The sequence below is a fragment of the Trachurus japonicus genome, chromosome 19, assembly GCF_045865225.1.
Source record: "Trachurus japonicus isolate A0001 chromosome 19, Traja_1.0".
In the NCBI taxonomy this organism is placed as follows: domain Eukaryota; kingdom Metazoa; phylum Chordata; class Actinopteri; order Carangiformes; family Carangidae; genus Trachurus; species Trachurus japonicus.
This window is the reverse complement of record NC_140925.1, coordinates 19,583,578-19,605,297: the sequence shown is the minus strand read 5'-3', so window position 1 is coordinate 19,605,297 and position 21,720 is coordinate 19,583,578. Positions and strand designations below refer to the sequence as shown.

Genomic DNA, 21,720 nt, shown 5'->3' with positions numbered 1-21,720 from the left:
TCGCCCATATTGATCATGAATTACTGATTTGTTTGTGTATATGTTTATGTTTAGTCAAATGGACGAATAAATCAAATCAATCACATACTTAGTGTGAATGCATATGATATAAGGTCTAAGGGTTTAATGGCCTGATGTGACTGAAGCAGCAACCGGCAGAACAGTGATGCAAATTGTTTGCTATCAGACACTTTGTATCTGCTGCAGGGCTGGCTTAATGTGATGCAACTGTCGGCACTGCTGAAGTCATCATAGCTAACTGCCACCCAAGTGATGCTGACCACACGCTCCCGCACATACACACTCCGCTCTACCACATCGCTCAAAAGCGCACACAGAGACACACACACACAAATCTCCTCCTTCACACAACGCCTTGTCATCCTCCTCTGCTCCCCTCTCCCATCTCTGCAGAATCTCTTTGTGCCTCTTCCTCTCCTCTCCTCTGGTGTTTGATCTGATCTGAGCCGCTCCAAGCTGAGCTGGCCTGAATAAAGAGGCTGAGAAAGCCCTGGCAGAGCTGGAACACCACCCCCCCCCCCCCAAAAAAAAAAAAGAGACAGAGAGAGAGAAAAGGTGAGCAATAGAAGCAGTGGTGTAGCTGACCCAAAACCTAATAACCTTAATTCGACTGGACGCGAAGGATGAGTGGGGTGGAGCAAAATGAGGTCAGAAGGAAGAAGGGAATATCAAACCACGTCAGTGTTGAGACAGACAGATAGACAAGGTCATGGGCGAGCTGATATCAGCACTGAGGGTCACATTTACTGACAACAATCACATGCACAGTGATGTTTTTTTTTATTTTTTTATAAGTCACTTAAGCCATTTGTTTCTGGCTCAGTGGAAATATAAGGTAAAAAGTCAAGATACAAGATTTCAGTGCATTTACCCTCTGATACATAAATGCTGCTTGCATTCTTGTTTAGAAAGAAAACATTGAAAACACAAGCTTTGTTTGCTACTATGATAACTGACATGGAGAGAAGCTTCTGGACTAAGCGGAAGAAGATAGATGGATGGATGGACGGACTCTGGACTGTTTTCTGTGGGCCCATAAAGTGTTGGTGTGCAGATCAATGCTTCTGATTCCAAATGTTGAGGATCACATTAAAAGATCCGTACTTAAAGGGAAACTTTGTTTTTTTTTTAACCTGGGCCCTGTTTTCATATGTTTTTCTGTGTAACGCTCTTCAACCAGGCAAGTGGCTCCCGTCAAAGTTCACCCTATAAACGTGCATTTTTTTTCACACTGACAGGCTCAGATAGTTACAATGAGTGTCCCACAACACACTAGAAAGGAGAAATGAACGTATGTCTCTACCTTTAGCACTCTCTTCTTTGACTGGCAGTAGTCATCCCGGTCAAAGTGGCTGCAGACCCTGTGGTCGGCACGGCGCAGTGCATTGACAGGCGTGTCAGCATCCATTTGTAGCACAGCTAACTGTTAGCCCTAACTTGTGAAAGCTCTGTGAAAGCAGCGCTAAGAGCAGCCCAACATTTTGTTGCTACAATTTGGAAATGCTCCTGTCGTCTCTCTTCACCTCAGTCAGGTAACAGTATTCCCCACCGGTGTTTTGCCGCAAGTAATCGTGAGATTTCAGAACGAGATTTCTAGCGTGGTGAGATTTGGACACAGATCACAACAAACAGCGACCTCCAGCTAAAGGTAGAGACTATTAGGTTCTCCTTTCTGGTATGTTGTCGGACACTTGTAACTATCTGAGCCTGTGTGAAAAAAAATGCATGTTTACAGGGAGAACTTTGACGGGAGCCACTTGCCCGGTTGAAGAGCGTTAGCTGGGCTGCAGGCTGCCTGCCTACTGGAGCGACCTCAATAATTGTATTATCCATCACTCACGTATACAGAAAAACATATGAAAACAGGGCCCAGGTTGAAAAAAACAGAAGTTTCCCTTTCATACAATTATTTAGGGTAAATGTATCTTTTGTTATCAACAGGGACACAGTGCAAAGTAACACCAGTATCATTGGAATCTGGTGAAAAATAAGACCTGGTTAGAGACTACTTCTCCTTCTACATAAAAAAAATAGTTTTCATCTAAAAGCTGAAAGTAAAGAACAACTGGAAACTTGCTTTAAAGACAGAGGGGATGAAATGTAGTATGTATTTTAGATTAACATCATATGTAACTTAACAGACCTTTACAAATCCAAGTAAGTTCAGCATCTACATCACTTCTACTGGTTTCTACAGTATCATTCTTTAACTCATCCCAAGTTTTTCACATGCTCACCAAAATTTAGTCCAGAAGTCAAATTTAATCTTCTTTCTGATGTAAATTCTTCCGTGAAAGTATGTCATGTAATACTTGCTCGAGTGCTCGGCACTTTTCTCTTTTCCAATTCAACTGGAACATTTCTTAGAAAAATTAAATGTTCATCAGGATATGTTATCGCATACTGTGATGTTACATAAAACCTAATGGGAGCCAGTTCTCTGTGCTCATATCACAGCTGGGACCATTTCATAGTGGGCAGGACAGCATGACTTGAAAGGAAAATTCTTTCATCGTTTTTTATTCATGGCAGAAGAGAGACCCAGTCGCAGGGCATCAAAGGTTCACTTAAACATCTTGAACCAGGGTGAGACCTCAAGCAGAATATGGCCCAACGCTGGGCTACTTTGTAAATCTAAATGCTGCTTGTGTCTCACTCTGTGTCTCTGACTCACTTCAGCACAGCTGCTCCTTAACAGGGAGAGACATCGGCTGAGAGATGGGAAAAAAGGAGGAAAAGGAGTGTGAGAGAGGACCAATATAGACATCACAAGCTGTGCTGTCCACTCTGAACTGAGGTGGGAAAAAAAGACACAAAGAGAGATGGAGGGAGAGAGAGAGAGATGACTTAAGAAGTGTGAGCACATGAGAGCGGCAGATGGACCAATAGAAAAGACAGAAATGGGAGTTTATAGAAAAGGCTAAATCTGGCCCATGGTACAGACGTAGCTCTTTGTCACTGCCGCATCACACAGAGAGCCCCATGACCGCTCGGATCACTCACTTCTTGGGTTATGTAGTATTATTACTTTGAAACGCTGCGGTGATGACAATGTTAAAGTACAGTCTGTCAGCTTTAATTTTGGGCTGTTTTCATCACAATGTGGATGAACGTTCAGGCGACTAAAACCCTCTCTTAGTGCATGTTCTCCCCGTCTACACATGCCAAAAGTATTTGGACAGATTAAGGTTAGGTTTACATTCAAAAAGTCGTTTGACGGGGCGGTGTTTAGCTCAGTTGGTGGAGCGCCCGCCCCATGTGTTGAGGCTGTAGTCCTCGCTGCAGGCGGCCCCGGTTCGGGTCCCGCGTCGGACGGCCCTGTCCTGCGTGTCATTCCCCCCATCTCTGCCTCCCATTTCCTGTCACACTCTCAGCTGTCCTATCGAATAAAGGCATGAAAAGCCAAAAAATATACTTAAAAAAAAAAAAAAAAGTCGTTTGACTATCAAGAGACAAAATTTTAATGTACACCGACAGGATTTTGCAATGTGAAGATGGGGGATTAAATGGCAGTTGGTATTTATGGATTATTGCCGCACGTCAAAGTTTAAGCATTTGTGTTTCTGTGATGGTAAAAGACTGTGGCAAGACTCAGCAAGAGTTTTGAGGGTGGTGTCTTTTTTAGCCTTAAAGAGTAAGGAACTCCTTAAACATTGTTTATTACAGTAGGTCTAATCCATAGACCTAAAATGTAATAATTAGCATCAGGATAACTAGCATCAGGCTAACTATCTTACATCTTAGTAGTAACCCAGGATTTTCTCCAAGAGGCAAAATATAAACAATGTATTGTCTGCTTACTTGCTTAGATTGGGGTTAATGTTTGAAAAAAGCCTTCACTTAAACCTCCACAGTGTTTAGGTTCAACATTAGCATAGCAACAACACCAGGCTACTATCCAAGTGTTGAAATAAACTTTCTTTATTTCCATATCTGCAGGTGTTTTCTGGTAATGTACAGTAGCTTTAGCCACATTAAGACAATAGTTAAAAGCGCTCTTTCAAGGTTTGTGGAACACCTTTGTCATCTGCTAAAATAAGCTTAATTAGCTATCTAGTTAGCTAGGTACAGTGGATAAAAGTTGCGAACGACAGGTGGCATTTAAGACGACACAATCTGCTGTCTCTGGCTCCAGTTGAGGAGCTACTTTTCCCTCCGACTTAAATCAAAGACCCACTGTTTCGAAATTACAGAGTTTTGAGAAGCAAATCTGCCTTATTATTGTCGACTGCACAAAATGAATATAGCACATGTAATTAAAAGAGATCTGAGTTTAATAAGCAGATTATGAAGCTCGGAGAAAGTCTGATAATGAAGTAGGACTTGTTTTTAACAGACTGCTATTGCAGAGTTGCAATGCAAAATGTATGAATCCAGGAGTCATTTCCCCATTGAGCTCAGTACTAAAAGTAGCAGAGACTGTACTGTAGCACTGGATGACTTCAACATCTAAAAGTAGGTGCAGACTTTTGACCCCACTGTAAATGCTCATCTTTGAGTCACATAGCAGGAAGTTTGAGTTCTAATACTGGTTTGATGATTCATCTAACTAGGAATAAAATGTTGATAAATTGTAATTGAAGCATTTACGTTTTGTTTTTGCATAAAAAAGATGATAAAGTGTTATCATCCCATTCTGGACATGGACATTCTTACATGGAGAAACAGGATATCATTTGCGTAAAAGAAAATGTAATAAGGCCTACAAATATTTTCGTACTGGGAGAATGAGAAAACACTTCAAAGACGACTCACCTACATTATTCTGAGAAGAAAAGCATGCATTATGCAGTACTTTTCCTTTTCAAGGGTCACATTCACGTGCATTACACAGCAAAAACAACGGGCCTTATACAAGCCCATCGGTTCATATTCTCCTGGTTATTACTGCGTCTTCTCTCTGAACAGAGGAGACTCTGAGTCGGTGGCTTGTAATTGTTGTTCTTGTTCTTGATGTTGTTTATGGTTAATTAATGAGCTTGCGGATCAAAGGGAGAATCCCTGATCCCACTGGAAGTTTCGACCCATATCTCTTCTCTATCCTCCAAAAGTACTCTCCCTCTACTCATCAGTACAGCACAGCAGAAATAGAAAAAAAAATCCACTACGGGAAATACAAAACAACAACAAAAAATATGTGCTGTAACTGTAAATGCATAGTCACAAGACTCCCAATGTAGAGTCTGTTTGTTTATTGGATGTGAGTCAGACGTCTGCTGGAGAATTTGGGTTAGGATGATCCAGCCTTGAAGCCAGTTAGTTTACAGAACCAGTGTGTGATGTAATGAGGCCTCAGTTTGGAGCACAAAAGCATTTTGTCAAAATGTGAAAACACCTAAATCATCCCGGCGCCATCTATTGATCTACTGATCTAAATCTGCAGGTGCTTTATGGGCTTCTATAGCACAACAACAACATATATGCACGAGCAACAGCTGCTTATAAAGTATTTTCCTACTTGTATTACATTTATGTGCTATTAAACATTTTGTTCACAGGCCATATGGACATATTATAGAACAGCACTAGTTTGTACAGCAATGTTATCTTCACAGATATCCCTGTTGGATCTCTGCTCTAATTAGACAGCTAACACGTTCTATTCAAAGTGTGCCCATGCTACAGTAATCTTATTACTAATCTCTTTAATTTGTTGGTGATCAACAGACATCGACAGAAGTCGCACAAATTACTTCATACATCTTTAAAGCCCCTGAGAACCTCAATGGCTTAATAAAAAAATGAAAGCCAAAAAAACATCCTTATCTTTATGTTTTATTAAGAGTTTAATTCAAAAACTCTGCTCATCTGATCTAACGCGACTGTGTGGGTGTGTGTTGATCTGACTGACAGCTCAACAACTATCATCAAGTTCTGATTCAAATGTCAAATGTCTTCAAATGTGCCCTTAGTCTAGGTGAGCCATCCCCCCCTCAAACCAGAAAAAAAGAAAAGAGCACAGAAAAAAAAGAGAAATAAAAAATCAGCGATGTGAAATGACCAAACCTGTTCTAACTTTGTGCATTTTTAAGGAGGACATAAATCAAGCTGAGCACATTTCCAGGGAGCTATTTGTAAGTTTTGTGTTTGCTACATGGCTACATTAGCATTAACAGCTGGTTGCTTATCTACCTTGCTGAGAGCTTCATTGCATTTACAATGAATCTGAGCAGTGCTGCTTGTGGCTTGGGCGCTACACTGACTCTGTGCAGGAGAGTGAGGAGGAGGAGGCTGACTGGGCCACAGCGAGAGTGATAACTGCAACAGAGGAAAGTGAGTAAGAAAAATAAGCAAAACAGGGGTGGCTTCCCACCTCTGAAAACACCATGTGACAAGTAGAGAGATGAAGTCTGTGAGTGCTAATGAATCTGTAAATGCTGATGTTGAATTTGTCGGAAAAACTAAACTTTCAAAGAGTTCCCCTTAGGATAAATGTGTGATGTGATGTGTGAAAGGTGTGGTTAGCTTTACTTCAATTCATTTTCATAAATCTGAAGAAGACTTAGTTGAGTCTCTGTTGAGAGTTTCTTTGATTCTTGACTTTGGAGCAATACTCTGACAAAATAACTTAAACTCAAGGTACACTTGTAACCTTTTTTCCCACAGTTTATAGTCTTTATAGTCTTCAAATTACAGCAATGACAGCATTAACATGACATCTGACCTGACCAGGGTATAGATTTGTGCATGAAACATAATAAAAGGTGGTTGAATATGTTGTGTATTCATAGTAGAGTCAGTCTATTGCTGCCAGCTTTTTTTTTTATTTCTTTCAGTGGTTTGCAAATTATCATTCAACCCACTTGCAGGCAACATTAATATCTTCTTAAAAAGATTCAAATTTGGTTTTCTGAGACACGGTTTTCTCAAGAGGAGTCCTTGAATGCCTCTTTCATACTGGCCACGAGTGGCTTAAAAGACTGAGTTAGAAAATCTGAAGTGCCTGAGGAGAGGCCATCTTCACCCTCTGTCTGTTTTATCAGTTTGCATGAGCGACAATAACAATACTGACAACGGCACCTCTGACGTCATTCTATACCGTATGAATTAAAAAATAGCACAACACTCAGTAATAATTCAATAACACATCGATGCAACTATCACAACAAACTGGATTAAAAATGTAATTAAAGTGAACAGTCACATGCTGGTGAGAGTGAATGATTTGCCGGTCGATAAGTCCAGAGGGACGGTGGTGTAGTGTATAGGCTGCCATCAGCCTGACACCAGCAGCCTGTGAGTGCTGATAAGAGGACGTGTTACATCACTACCTGCCCACCCTCTCCTTATCACTCCAACCTCACAGATCAATGTCATGCTGTTTTGCTGTTTCTCAGAAATCTCAGTGGACAAGTTAACTGCGTTATGTAATTTGTTTTTATTACTCACACACAATGAAAAACACCATGCAATAAAGATGGAAATTAGAATTCTTATGCATGTATCCCCTTGAGTTGTAGTTTTACTTTCTTCTATACTTTCTTCTATGATTTAATCTCTCTCTGCTTCCGTCTGTCTTTCACTCATTTCATCATTTCATTGTCTTTTTCTTCAATTTCTGACAAGCACCGGTCCATGGGGACACGTTGAAGTGCCCTCCCCCTTTTAAACCCTTTAGATCAAGCATCCATGTAGATCAGTGTGAGAAACACTCATCCTGGCAGCAATCGACACACCTCGTGAATGTGCACACACATACACAGGAACACACCTCATATCACTTTGTCACTGTCACAGTCGAGAAGTGAGGGCGAGGAGCTGAAGGAGTGAGGGGAGAGAGGAAGAAGTGTGAAGAATCATGTAGGAAAGTAGTGGAAGAAGATCCTGAAATCATCAAAGGGTAAAAATAAGCACTTCCTCCGCAAGCCACCCCTGTGTTCATGTTCTTAGTCAGTTTGGTGAAATAACAGGCCAAGGGTGGACAGAACTAAGGTAAGAGACTGTTAAAACATACGTAACACACAGATGACCAAGGAAATCCTAGTGTCCAACAGCTCATATGTCAGAAAAACAAAGCTACATGTACATTAGGACCAATTTCTAAATCACATGTGTCTGAAACTGGAGAAGGAGACCAGGAGGAAACCTTGAATACAAGCACTGAGAGGACATTAGAAATATTGAGAACGTCTGAATTTCTAAAATTCAGACATTTCTCACTTAGCAGCTATTCACACTACTGTGACAAGAGATTCGACTATGTTTAATGAATTAGAAAGGATGAACTCTATGTTCAATATTTATCAGAGAATAAAAATATGTAACAAACGGAATTGAAGCTATTCATTTTTATATTTCTATATTGACAACAGATGAAGTGAATGTGTGTGATTGACCAATTTCAAAGTTTCAAACCTACACAAAATTATTAACTGTGCAGTTATCTCTCCCAGGCTTTTTGGACTTAAAGGAGCTATTCATACGTTTTCTCTGCCACTGAAGGTGAATTCTTGCTGGGTACACATGAGTAGTTGCTTGACAAGAGCTTCAGCCATCATTAACTTAATAATACAAGTGGTAAAACGTCGTCTGAGCAGCGCTGAGTCGCTATCGGAAAGTGACGTGACAGGCCGTGGATAGCTGGTTAGCAGGCTAACTTGTGATATGTGATAGAAACAAGAGTTAACATTGGTGCTGCTTTCCACAGCTGGAGACAGCTCTCAATGTTTCTTTTAGACTGATAAGTAACTCTAATGTTGGACATGTAGCAACTAGTAAAAATGTATAAATAAGTTTGTTGTGTTGTTTTTCTGATCCACAAACTCCACTCGCGCCACCCTCATCTCCAGCTAGCAACTTTGTTTTTAGCGAAGCAGCTCTGATAAACCCAGAGTAGACTGCACAACCTGCCCACCACTTAACAGCAGCTAGACAAAGTTAGCAACTAGCTGATAAACAGAGTGAAGCATTTACAACCGGGGAGCAGATAATTCACTCAAGTCAGTAAAACCAAAAAGTGAGCTGGTGAAAAGAGGATGTTTGACTGAGGAAAACAGAAACACGAATGTTAATGCTGCTAAGTGTGTGTGAATGAGCAGTTGCTTCATGATCATTTTATTTACTTTAATTACTGAATTTTTTCAGCTAGTCCTGCCAACCACAAGAGGCCAAAACATCAACTAATGCAACTTTAAAGCAATCTACTAAACACTGACTGTCGATGGTAGCCAAAACCAACGGCAGGTGTTTTTTTTTTTAGTAAAATCTGCTCATTTATTTCCATCAGTGACTGAAGCATCATATTTGATGGCTTGAATGCTGCAATCAGTAGTTTCAGGGGAACCAGGGCTACATTCAGTGAAGGGCTTTACCAGCACAATGTCACACAAGGCATGAAACCACTGACCTGCAGAGCGACACTATGGTTTCTCACATGGCCAATGATGTGTTTAAAACCCCACCACCACCTCCACTGTACGCTGATGCCAGTTAAAGGGGTGACAATGGCCAATAGGAAAAATTCCTCACCTGAAATGCCTTTTCATGGACCCGTGCACAGTGCAGTGCCTGACAGGACCCATGCATCAGGAAAAGAGCATCAGGCCACTCGAGATTTGGCTCAAATACAAACAAAGCCAAAGTCAATACAATGAATTAGCATCAATAAATTAAAATTGAAGTAGGTCACAAACACAGGCGTATTTCCCAAGTTAATGAAGGCTGAGTCCTGTCCAATATTTATTTGTGTCTGGCCTCTATGTATCCAACAAGCCTCGATGTGACATTTCCAAAAATCAATAACTTGGTCGGTCAGATTTTGTCTCAGTCGCTGAAGCGAGACAGCTGAACCAGGAGTGTTGACAGCTACTCATGTAAACCGCACTATTTCTCAATCCTGACAACAGGTCTGTACATAGACCAACACACTAAATTCCTTTATCCATCTTTTCACCTTTTATCCCCTCGTCATTCATCTGTTAATCCATTCAGGATCACAATCCCATCTGAAATCAGGGAAGGGCAGGGCATAACCAGGCCTATTATAATTCATAGGCACCAATTAATTTCATACTATAATGTTAACCACTACACACCCCTGTTCCACTGTCCTTCTGAATGTTATACCAACTCCTATTGAACCAGAGATGAACAATATTGAAAACATCCTCGCTTCTCCAGCAGTAGCTCTGCCACTGCAGCCATTGTTCTTCACTGCACTATATTTCTGCTTATTTCAACTTGTTATATACTGGCAACAAGAAAAACACTTGTGTTGTTCATGACAGGCTTATTTTTACAACGCCACCAGGTCCTGGCTGGCCTGGGACCAGATGAGACCCTGCAGCACGATCATGTCCCACTACCACCCTGCAGGCTCTCTGTGAAAGCCCAATCGAAAGTGACAGCCAAGCAAATGAACAAATAAATAAGTAAACACCATTAAAAATGCATCACACATACATGTGCATAAATAAGTGAAAACATAGTTTGGCCAAACACAGGCAGAATTATTTCTTATTAAAGAAATATAAAACCGTGGATTAATTATTCATGTGGACGCCCCCCCACCGTCCCCAGCACACCTCACTATCCATTAGAAAACAGAGACGTCGCTGCTGTTTTCCTCTGCCAATGTCACTCTCACTGGGAGTGTTGCTTCAGTGGTCAAACTAACGGGGAACTGGACACAGCTCCCATCATCCCTCACACAGCTGGCAGCAGTGCGCCTGATGTCCAATTATTACAGAGCGTCACTGTGTGCTGCAATCAAAATATTGGAGAAGAACCTGCTCGGGGAATAGCTCTCAGAGACATTGAGAAGAAAATTATATCAATGCAACTGAAAAGTACATCTCTCTGTTTTATTTAGATAAAACAGGTGGGTAAGAATTAGAAATTCCCTGCACAGCTCTTACAAGCTCAAACTAATTTATCATTCTTTCTTAAACTGTGTTTGCTAATGTACCCGTTCAGGCTTTACTAAAAACTTCCAGTCTACATCAATAAATCATTACCACATGTGAATTAAATTACTGTCAGCCGACAATATTATTGGCTCCTTCGCTGTTTTTACGCCGTGTGACAGCAGGTCAGAGAAATCAAATTGGCTCGTTCTATTTCTGTTAAACAAGCAATACAAAGCTCAGACTGAACATCCTCTAAATACAAGTAGAAATGTGATTTAAGTTGTTGGAATAAGAGCAAACCGATTGTAAACAGTCTTACATGCTCTGGATTTCCTTTAAAGGGATAGTTCAACATTTTGGCAAATTGGCCCATTGCCATAATCCCTACAGTTTTAGGAGTAGGTTCGTTACCTTTAATTGTCGGTGCAAGCTGTTTTTAGAACAAGCTGCTCAGAGCTCATAAAACAACTCTGTCTCGTAATGTTCTGTTATTATCTCATAGCGTGGTGAATGTGCAGGTCACAACTTGTCCACCAGAGCGTTTTGGAGTTGTTGGATTGTGTATTTGATGAGTTTGCTGAGGGAAACCAAGAAATCCCATCAGCCTCTGTAGCATAGCTCGGAGCAGCTTGCGGCTCTGCTCCGCCGTTCTAAAAATAGCTTGCACCAACAATCAAAGGTAACGAACCTGCAGCTATGACTATAGGGATTATGGCAATGGGCCAATTTGCCAAAATGTTGAACTATAAAGCAATCCACATGACAATTAGCTAAGGTTAGGGTGAATGGTAGATACAGGGGTAAACAGGTAGCCTTGCTTTGTCCAAAGTACAAACAAACTTTGTTCAATTTGGAACAAACCAGAAACTATTAGTTATCTGTGACACTATATCCGTGTCCTAATTTAGGACCCACATCCTTCAGAGGCAGCATGTGAAGACTAACAGTGTCACAGCTGTGGGATTAGATGTTTGAAGACTCCTTCAAATATGGCAGAGAAATACAGCCTTCCTTTCCGGGCAATGAGGACTCCTCAGGGTGGATCCTTCATGGATCCAGAGTCTGAGGGTTACACTTTTAAATCTAAGTACTGGCTTTGAGCTCTGTTGAACAGCTAATGGTACAAAACAAAAACAAGTGTCTTAAAACAACACAAGAAGCAAAACTACAAAGGGACAACAAAAAAAGTCATCCTAGCAACTTGTTGTTACCTTGAGGTTGCCAAGCAACCTGCAGTGACTCCAGACTTCAGACTAGTTTGTTTCTGTTTGCATCAGTCTTCATGGAAAGCTGGCTGCCTCTTGGCTCTAGATTCATCTTTGGCTCTCAGACAGACAGGAGGATATTGATCTTTCCATCAATGATAATATTCCTCGTTATGTTGAACTGATCCTTTAAATGCTGTAAATTTGATTTGTTACCCACCGAGAGAGGGCTGTCAAATGATTCAAATATTTAATGACGATTAATAAGTGTCCATAAATAATCGCAATTAATCACAAAGTAATTGAAAATTAATCATATGCTTTCTTTTTTTATGTACCATAAAGTGATATTTTTCAAGTGTATAATGATGGAAAAATATGCTGCTTTACGCAATGTAACTGTATAATACATGAACTAAAAACAATGACTAACAGTGTCCAGAAACCCTCAAAGGCCTCACTGCCATGGGTATTAGAAAATATGCTCAAATAATAATATGACAGCACTATCTGAGAGGTGACTGTTAGCAGAGATGGTTTAACTTGTCAATTCGACTGTGAAACAAATATCAGAGGACCATGAGACTCTACTGTTCGTCCATGTAGCAGGACGAACGTCCACAATCTGCAAACATTAACATAACTTGAGCCTGTTGCTTTCTCCAGACAACTGTCTTCATCCACCAGGGCTGAATTAGCAAACAGGATGTGGACAGTTCCACTGGGGCTCGGCTGAGTTGTCACACACCACCAACAACATGTCGACTCACAGTCGATGAGACAATGCTGAAAATGTGCAACAGTGATCACAGATATCACTGTAACACTGGCAAGTGATTCAAACTACTGTAGGGGTCAGACCAAAACATACAATCATGCATCAAAAAATAGAAAGAAAGAAAATCGTGGCATTAAAAGGAATTGCATTAGCGCATTAGCTCTGACAGCAATAAAATGAACCTGTGGGAAATGGTAGTGTGGATTTCCTAGACAACTATCAAAACTAATACACAGTGAGGAGTAAGCAAACAGAAACAGAGAGAGAGAGAGAAAGCACTCACCTCGATGAGTTTCCGCTCGTAGCTGGCAGCCAGCTCCTCGATGTCACCCATGAACTTATTCTGCGGGACAGGAGCCTGTTCTTCACTGGACCGCAGCACTGACAGGGCTGCAGCAGAGAGAGACAGAGAGAACACACATTTACACATTTGTACACACACAAAAGGCAAACACACACTGCACTGTACTGACAGCCTCTTCTCTTTGCTATGAATTATAAACAGTGGGTTTTTGCCAATTATGCACATTGTGTTTTCATCTGTGGCGAGTTGTGACACCTGCGGCTGTTTAATGCTTTTGTTTCGGCAGCGCGAGACGGAGCACAGGGAGCAGCACATCTATATAATATACACATTAGCAGCCAGGAGATGGCCATGAACCCCTATTTTATTTAATTAATGTTATAAACTATAGAAGATATGAGTCATGCACACTACAAAAAAGCATATAATCATGGAGGTTAGCCCGGCAAACACACACCCACAGACAGCGACACACAAAGGCCTCGGGTTATTGCGTGCATCCTTCCTCGTATGTCCAATATAAAATGCTGTAGCACTCACACATTTTTCATCTGCAGAAAAACTTGTTTCCATTTTGTCAAGATGATAAACTCCCGCTCTCTCACCATGGTCTGTTCTACTCCTCTCAGACTGAGTTTATTGTTTCTTTGCACGACTGTAGCTCACTAACCAGCTAAAGTCATCATGACGGAGCCTAAAGCGCCGCTTCTGAGCCCATAAACATCCGCTAATCGGGTTCCTTCTGCAAGATAAATAAATAAATAAATAAAACTACTGAACTTAGAAGTAGGAGCTGTGTGTTTTTTTGCAGAGGGCGGACGATGGATGGTTTTTTCCACCACAACAGAAGCAAATAAACACCGTTGGTTTTACTGCCAGTGCACCGGAGCTAACACCTCGACAAACACACTGAGGCTGGGAGGACGGAGGGGACAGGGAGAGTGATATGCGCGGAGAGAGAGTGGAGGTAAAGTACACAGAGAGAGAAATTCAGCAGGTCCAGAGGCTGCATGCGCGGAGCTCAAATAAACCTGTGGTGGTGGCTCTACGGGCAGGAGTTTTTTATTTTTTATTTTAGAAAATATACAGCCGGAGTGCCGATTAGATAAAGGCTGAAAACCCAGCAAGTGTCTGCGCGTCTAGACAGAGCGAGGCAGGTATTGACGGAGAAGGCAGGCTGAGTGTAGTTCCAACACAGACAGGACCATAGGGGGAAAAGCTGGTGCAGGTACACAAATAACAGCACTGATGGACTGAGGCGACCAACCAGCCTTTAACACTTCACTCAAAGGCAATTTGGCAATTCTTGTTGAGGGAGACAGCAAACTGCGTCAAATTACCTTTATATAAATAAAATGGAAGAGGAAAAAAACACTTTTCTATCAGCTCAATGGAAATCAGCAGGATGGAAGGGGAGAGTTTATTTGAGAAGAAATTATAGAGTAAGGAACAGGCAAACTAAGACGACCATGTTGTTTACTCTCAGTCTGAATATGTGAAGTCCAACTCTCATGAACCACTGCACCAGGACTTCCTCGGGGAAGATGCTGCATCAGACAACCACATATGGGTTTTCTGGGTTACATTTCAGTGCTTCTGGGGTACATGAAACAACACACCCTCCACCCAATCACTGCAGCCCCCTCGCATTGTTTTAACACAGGGTAAATGTGTCTGAATGAGGCTTAAGTCTCCACAAGCTTAGATTTGTGCAGCTCTCATTTCTCCAACTGTTAGAATTGGAAGTGTTTGTGAATTCCCACCTTCAGGACTCCCTATAGGCTGCTGACAGCTGAACTGTCACCCTAGTCTCAGGTCACATGCACTCTGAGTTAGATTTTTTTTTCAAGAACCTGCCTTCATTCCTCCTTGTCTTGAATGCTGCTTCTCAATCTATTAAGTCTAAACCTTTACCAACTACACATTTAAGATACTTTGAGATTTCTGACAATGACTGCTAGGCTGCATAATTTTCAACCCAGGCTTTGAAATCAGAAATACAATGTATCTGCTTTGTGTTTGTCCTGTGATGAGCATGTAGTCCTTGGAAGGCTGTGAAATCTTGGCTTCAACTTTCTCAGAATATGAAAACAGGCCTTTTCTTCTTCTTTTTTTTTTACTTTGTTTTTACTTCACTCCCTTTTTGATAATGAAACAGCAGAGTGAAGTAGCTTCCACCTTTTAATTTATGTTTTGTACTGAAATGAAATATTCAAAGTTTCCTCCAAGTGTCACCTGCTAATCTGTTCTATCATAAAGGTCTGACTGATGACTGGTGGTGAGACAGTCGTCCTTCTAGCAGGTTCTCATGTCTCTGCAGCTCCGGATCAATTCTGGGGACTTATATAAATTATGTCCAATCAATTCAGTCTGCGACAAGTCTGTTTTTTTGGTTGTTGTTTTTTTTGGTTTCAAATAAATGGACAAAATCTCCCAAAAACATGTTTTCACATTGTTACTATGGATTTTCTCATTAAAGTGTAGATTGGTGGACATGAATAATAATTTTCATCCATTTAAAATTAAATCTATAACACAATAAAATGAGGAAAAAAGAAGGGGCCTGAATATTTTTCTAGAATACAGGAACAGGAACCACAATCTTAATTAAAAACACATTTTCAGCGCTCCTCCAACTTTAAATTAATTTTATCATTCCAGGTTTTCGGAGGCACTCTTAATTTCAAAATGGGTGATGTTTCATTAACAAACCTGATTCTCTGACTTCCTGCTGCTGCCTCGTGACTCACAGTTTGAGCTTTACATTTTTATGAAAACTTGTATCAGCTTGTTGAAATTATTACATTTGTCAGAGCAACAATTACAACACAGAGTGATTCTGTTGGGGGATAAAGGAAAGTTGCAAATTATCACATTGGGCTTTTCTAATTAAATTGCTGCTCTTGTTATTGTTTTTTTTATGGACAATCTACTGATCATGGTCTCGTTAATATTAGTCTAAACCCTCCGATAAAATAAAAACACAAATCACACACACACACACAGAAGCAAAAAGATACAGAGTTCAAACTTAAACTACAAAATTCTTTCATGCTACAACCCACAACTACTGTACAGGTAGAGCAGGAAAGTTACACACACAAACCAGCCCACCCACACATACAGTTGGATGTGCACATGCATTCTCACACGCACACATACGCACGCACACAATTATACTGTATACAGAGATTGACAGAAACACATTATCGTGGCTCCTGCAGACGCCCCAGCGGCACAGAAAACCCTGAGCTTATCTCCGGCCCCCAATAGCACTGTACCACACACCTCAGTCAGCAGCTGGTACACACACACACACACACACAGCATATGCACAGACTCACTGACAGAGTGAAAATATACATACATACATACTGTAGGTACTGTAAAAATAGTCTAGTTATACATTCACAGTGAAGATGTACACCCACAGTGAGAGACACACAAAATAGAAAAACACACACACACACACACACACACACATATGGAGGATTGCTGATGGTTTCTCTTGTGATACCAACCTCAGCTCTGACTTTTCTCCCTCCCTTCAGTTGAATTTGAGTTACCTGTCATACTGATAGGCTCTTAATAATGAAACCTACATGGTGTGTGCGTGTGTGTGTGTGTGTGTGTGTGTGTGTGTGTGTGTGTGTGTGTGTGTGTGTGTGTGTTTGTGTGAGAGAGAGAGACAGAGAGGAGGGGGGCACACAGATGTTCCTAACTCGGGGAAATTGGCAGACAGCTGGTCTGTAATAACAAAGCTAACTGAGCAACACTCCCCAGCAGCTGTGTGTGTGTGTGTGTGTGTGTGTGTGTGTGTGTGTGTGTGTGTGTGTGTGTGTAGAAAGCCTCACAAATGTTGAGCTACACATGAGCCACATATCAAATGACACATGCAGCAGAAAACGGTGTCGCATCATATTATGAAACTGTTTATTGGAGCGTGTTTGTTTGTGTGTGTTTCTGTTGCTGCACCGTCCCAGAGGTGCAACTCCCCCGGGTTTTCACCTGAGTGTGTGTGTGTGTGTGTGTGTGCATCTCTAGAGGCGTCGCTCACTGTGTGTGAGATAATAAGACAGTTTAGAGGGGGAGTCCGCTGAGAGATCACACACATACACACACACACACACACGCATACAGGCCAGTGGCTGCACCTTCACACTGAGGAGTTTCCCTCAAACTGGACAATGTGTTCAGACAGGCAGTGTTAAGGAGCACAGTGATGTGTTCTGGTTCTGTTTTAGTGGCTTTGGCAATGTTTTATATTTTTGTTGATGTTAACCAAGTGTTTAGTTAAAGAAAATACAAATGTACATGTAGCCTATGTATTTCTACTGCCCAAAATTAAATCTATCTTTTTTTGTTGTTGTTGTTTTTTGCCTTTATTTGATAGCACACAGTAGAGATAGACAGGAAAGGGGGAGGCAGAGAGAGGGGGAATGACATGCAGGAAAGGTCTGCCCGACGTGGGATTCGAACCGGGGCCGCCTGCGGTGAAGACTGTAACCTCTACATGGGGCGGCCGCTTTACCCACTGCGCCACGCACCACCCCCAAAATTAAATCTATCTTAATGCTATGCTTCTATAATCGCCTATATCATATAAACACTGCGTTGTGTGTATTTGCCAACCTCAATTTTTTAAGTTAAAACCTTTAAAATCTTCTCGTGGACTGATGGGGAGCATACGTCAGTCTGACCGCCCATTTCTCCAGCTACAGGTGCAGCCCCACTATACCCGACTAAAAACATGGAGTGTCATGTCGCTCTCAGGGTTTCCCGCAGCGCTTTCCTTACAAAGAGCCACCCCCCGTCGGACGATTGCCTTCATTCATCTCCGCATCCTCTCACACACGTACACACCACAGAGAAGCACGCATGCATATACAGCAGCGCGTGGTGAAAACGAAACTTAATACGGCACGCCGATAGATCGATCCGCTCCCCCCCCCCGCCGACAGGACAGACACCACCTTAACTAACACATTTTCTGGGGAAAACACTGCGCTCTCATTGCGAATACATTGGGTTTCCCAGCATGCTTAGCGCAGTGACGGCGACACCCAACGGCGCACCCCAATGTATTTTCAATGAGAGCGCTACGACACTGATTTAGTCGGGTATAGTGTGGCTGCACCTTACCCATTAGTCCGACTTATTCCGGAGGCTTATGGTTAGGGTTAGGGTTAGGGTTACTTAAGTCAGAGAAATGGGAGGTTGGACTAATGAACGCAAAAATATAGAATTGTATGGTCGGAGAAATGGGAAGTTGGACAGACACCGTGCGCCCAGGACCGATGATGTCTCAGGTCCTTGAAGGCCACATTAGCATCCGAGCCACTGTGGTTCACGGTGCTTATCTCAGGGTCAATTCATGGTTTCCACACTGACTGTGCATGAGCTTGACAGTTAAACTAGAAACTTGTCTACAGTATGTACTGCATTCCCTATACCAGGCCCTGTTCTCACTCAAACCATGTTGTTTCCACGTTGTTCAGCTGAACACAACAAACACAGCTTTTCTTTCTGCTCAAGGGATGTCGACATGTTGCACGTGTGTGGAAAGTGGCTGCATATGTACTTTATATATAGACAAAGACGAGGTACAGATTATAACCTCTCCCTGATGCCTTTGTGTCCATTGCAGAGGAGACACAGTCAACACACTATCTGTTATATTGTCCACACTAGGACCTGAACTTTCAGACATTTACAGCTACTGATCCGTAAACTGGAAAAACATGTCATATGTGAGGGGATGTAAATGTAGACAGAGCAAACTGTGATCAGATCTGAGGCATCATGTCAATTCAACATGTGTTTTGCATTTGGCTGTATCATATCATGTATCAAAAGTAAATTGAACATCAGGGAAAGACTTGCCATGGATAATAGATTCAGGTCATTGCTGAAGTCTTCCATGATTTTTTTTCTTTTTTTCATGGGTTCTTCCCCTCATAGTCCCAGCAGCACAGAGCTGAGTGAGCAGCGGCAAGATAGATATCATACATAGATAATGGCCTAGTGTACGGTACACACACACACACACACACACAGGGTGGATTCCCGTCCTAACACACAAGATCTTGAATAAGAAACAGGAGCAGGTGGAGGGAAGGACGTGGTGAGAATCCCTAACCCTGGTCAGGTCTAAAACCGTCCTCGGTGTCCTGTTTGTTTCAAGATGCCACAAGCTCCTGCTCTCTTGTTTGAGCCCAGTGATCACGATGTTACATCATTATGTCAGTAAATTTGGAATTTTTCCATTCAGCGCCTTCTCCATGTCGTTGTTTTTGTTGTTGTTTTCTCGCTGATTAAAATGATTCTAATTGCGAAGCACGGAGCAGATGGACATCGCAGCCCGTTACATAACAATCTGCTGTCTGAAGCAGAGTCTCAGTCGTTTATCAGGCCCCCGGGGGTGTCAAGGGCAAGCTGCTGAAAACTGCCTACTGTCTGCAGGTCAAGAGATCAAGAGAAAAGTCTCCCAGCACAACCGGAAGCCATGGCACAGGGTGAGACGTGGACAGGCGGAGACATTTCCTCTCTCGTGTCCTGCTGTTGCGAGCAGCTGGAAAGAAAGGGGGTTCGGAGACGAGAGGAGACGGCGTAATTCGGTTTTTGACCTTATGAAGCTGATTTCCAGCAGCAGCGGGTTCTTATTCAAGGGACGTTTCACCTGCAGGGCCGAATCAAGAAAAAGCCGGATGCATCCTCCGGTGTTGACGGGTGATAACAATGTCGATGGCTGCTGTGGAGAGAGAGAGAGAGGGTGGAGGGGGGCAGGGCCTGACACACTCGACTCAACGCTGCTCCGTCCATTAGCAGCAAGAAGACGCCGCTCTGCATCGGCGACCCCCGAGTGCACAGCGGGCTGCAGAACAAACACGCGTCCATCCCTGCTCCAGCCGAGCCTCGGAGCCAGCCCTGCTAAATAAAACATGCACCGGGCTCCCACCACAATAGGACTAATGCGCAATCAAGTGAAGCGCTCCTTGTAATGCCGTAACGGCACAAACCCACGGCACTCACACCGCTGTGAAATTGGGGCTCTTGTGAAATCTCGTCTTCCGTATCTTATCTTCTTATGAAATCGCTCCATCCCTCCCAGCTCCCACTCCACATACTTTGTTCTTTCTGTTTTGGCGCCCCTAACTTTCTTTCATCTCCTTTCACTTAAAAACATGTTCCTTTTTAATGTTTTGGAGTTTTCTCTATGAAGTATTGATTCAGCTTTTTTTTTTCCCCCACTCGTCTTTGTTGCATCTTTCCTTTAAACCCTTGTATTCCCCACGTTCTGCTTGTGTATGCAACCTTCATTCATCCTTTCTCTTCATACTCGCTTCACCTTTGAAATCTTCCTCACTTCCTCCCCATCCCTCCTCCTCCTCATCGTCTCTCTCTCATCTCTCCTTTAATTCCTTTTCCCCTTTATCAATCATTCATTGTCATTCAGTTTCACTCGGCGGCGTACCGTGCTGTGGCGTTACAGCAGTCCCATACGGCTAATCATGCGTGTTGCGAAGGCCAGGCATGCATATCAATGAAAACATGCATAAAAAGATTTCTCACGCACACACACAGGTGAGCATCACACACTGACGGACGTCAAAGCAAATTGAGGTTTAAGGTTCATCTGTTTTTGATTAAAAAAATCTACAATCAAAAGTCAGGAGAATTAGAACACATGCCTTGCTACACGCACAATAGCATGTATTCTACCCACGTGCACACACACACACAAAAAATTGTGTTAATAAGGCAGTCAGACCATACATTGTTGATTGTTGGCTAGGGAGCAGGCGGGCGGCTGGTGGAGTTAATTAAGGAGTGCTAATCAAAAGCAATCTTCTTTCATTTTCTAATCATTCATAGTTCATTTCTCGTGTTGCCCTCCTTCAGATAACAGAGGCCTTCGTGTATCAGCCCATGTATGTGTATGGGGAGGACAAAGAAGGGGGGGGGGGATGCACCGACCGACACACACACAGGTACGGGGCAGAAAGTGTGGACATGCTTCAATCAGTGGCGTCACGGCTCATGAACAGTGAGACGAGTGTGGTGTAGTTTTAGTTTGGTGGTTTCCAGGGGCGTTTCTAGACACTCTGGAGGCCCCAGGCAAGAGGTAACTTGGAGGGCCCCCAGCCCCAACCAGGACCGCAAACATTAACTGTTAATGGATCCAAAAATCCCAAACTATAATGATTCAATTCTGCATACTATGCCAACCCAGTCTCATGGTTATCTATAAAACGTACCTTGGCTACGTTAGTCCAAAGTGCAAAAACATAGAGGGTTTACAATAACGGCTCTTAAACTGTATGACAGTTACATTTTTGTCTGACTATTTTTTTTCCTATTGTTTTGCGTCCAAGTCACGTGACTCTCAAGTTTCCGACCGTGATAACAAAAAACATATTTCTTTAAGTTTTAGCGAAAAAAATCTATATTTTGAGGTAGTTTCTGCATAAAAATGCCCTTTGATTACATTTCTAGCGAGAAATATATATTTTATTTTCATAATATTTGTTCATTGAATGTACATAATCATTCGCTTGCTTTTTG

General features: G+C 42.2%; 1 protein-coding gene across 1 annotated transcript in view; it reads right to left on the bottom strand.

Moving 5' to 3' along the window:
• snx29 (sorting nexin 29) overlaps positions 1-21,720 on the bottom strand; it is a 157,710-nt gene that overhangs the window by 64,896 nt on the left and 71,094 nt on the right. The window contains exon 15 of the mRNA XM_085761785.1: positions 13,135-13,241. Within this exon, the coding sequence (XP_085617911.1) occupies positions 13,135-13,241 (107 nt within the window). The remainder of the gene's footprint in view (positions 1-13,134; positions 13,242-21,720) is intronic.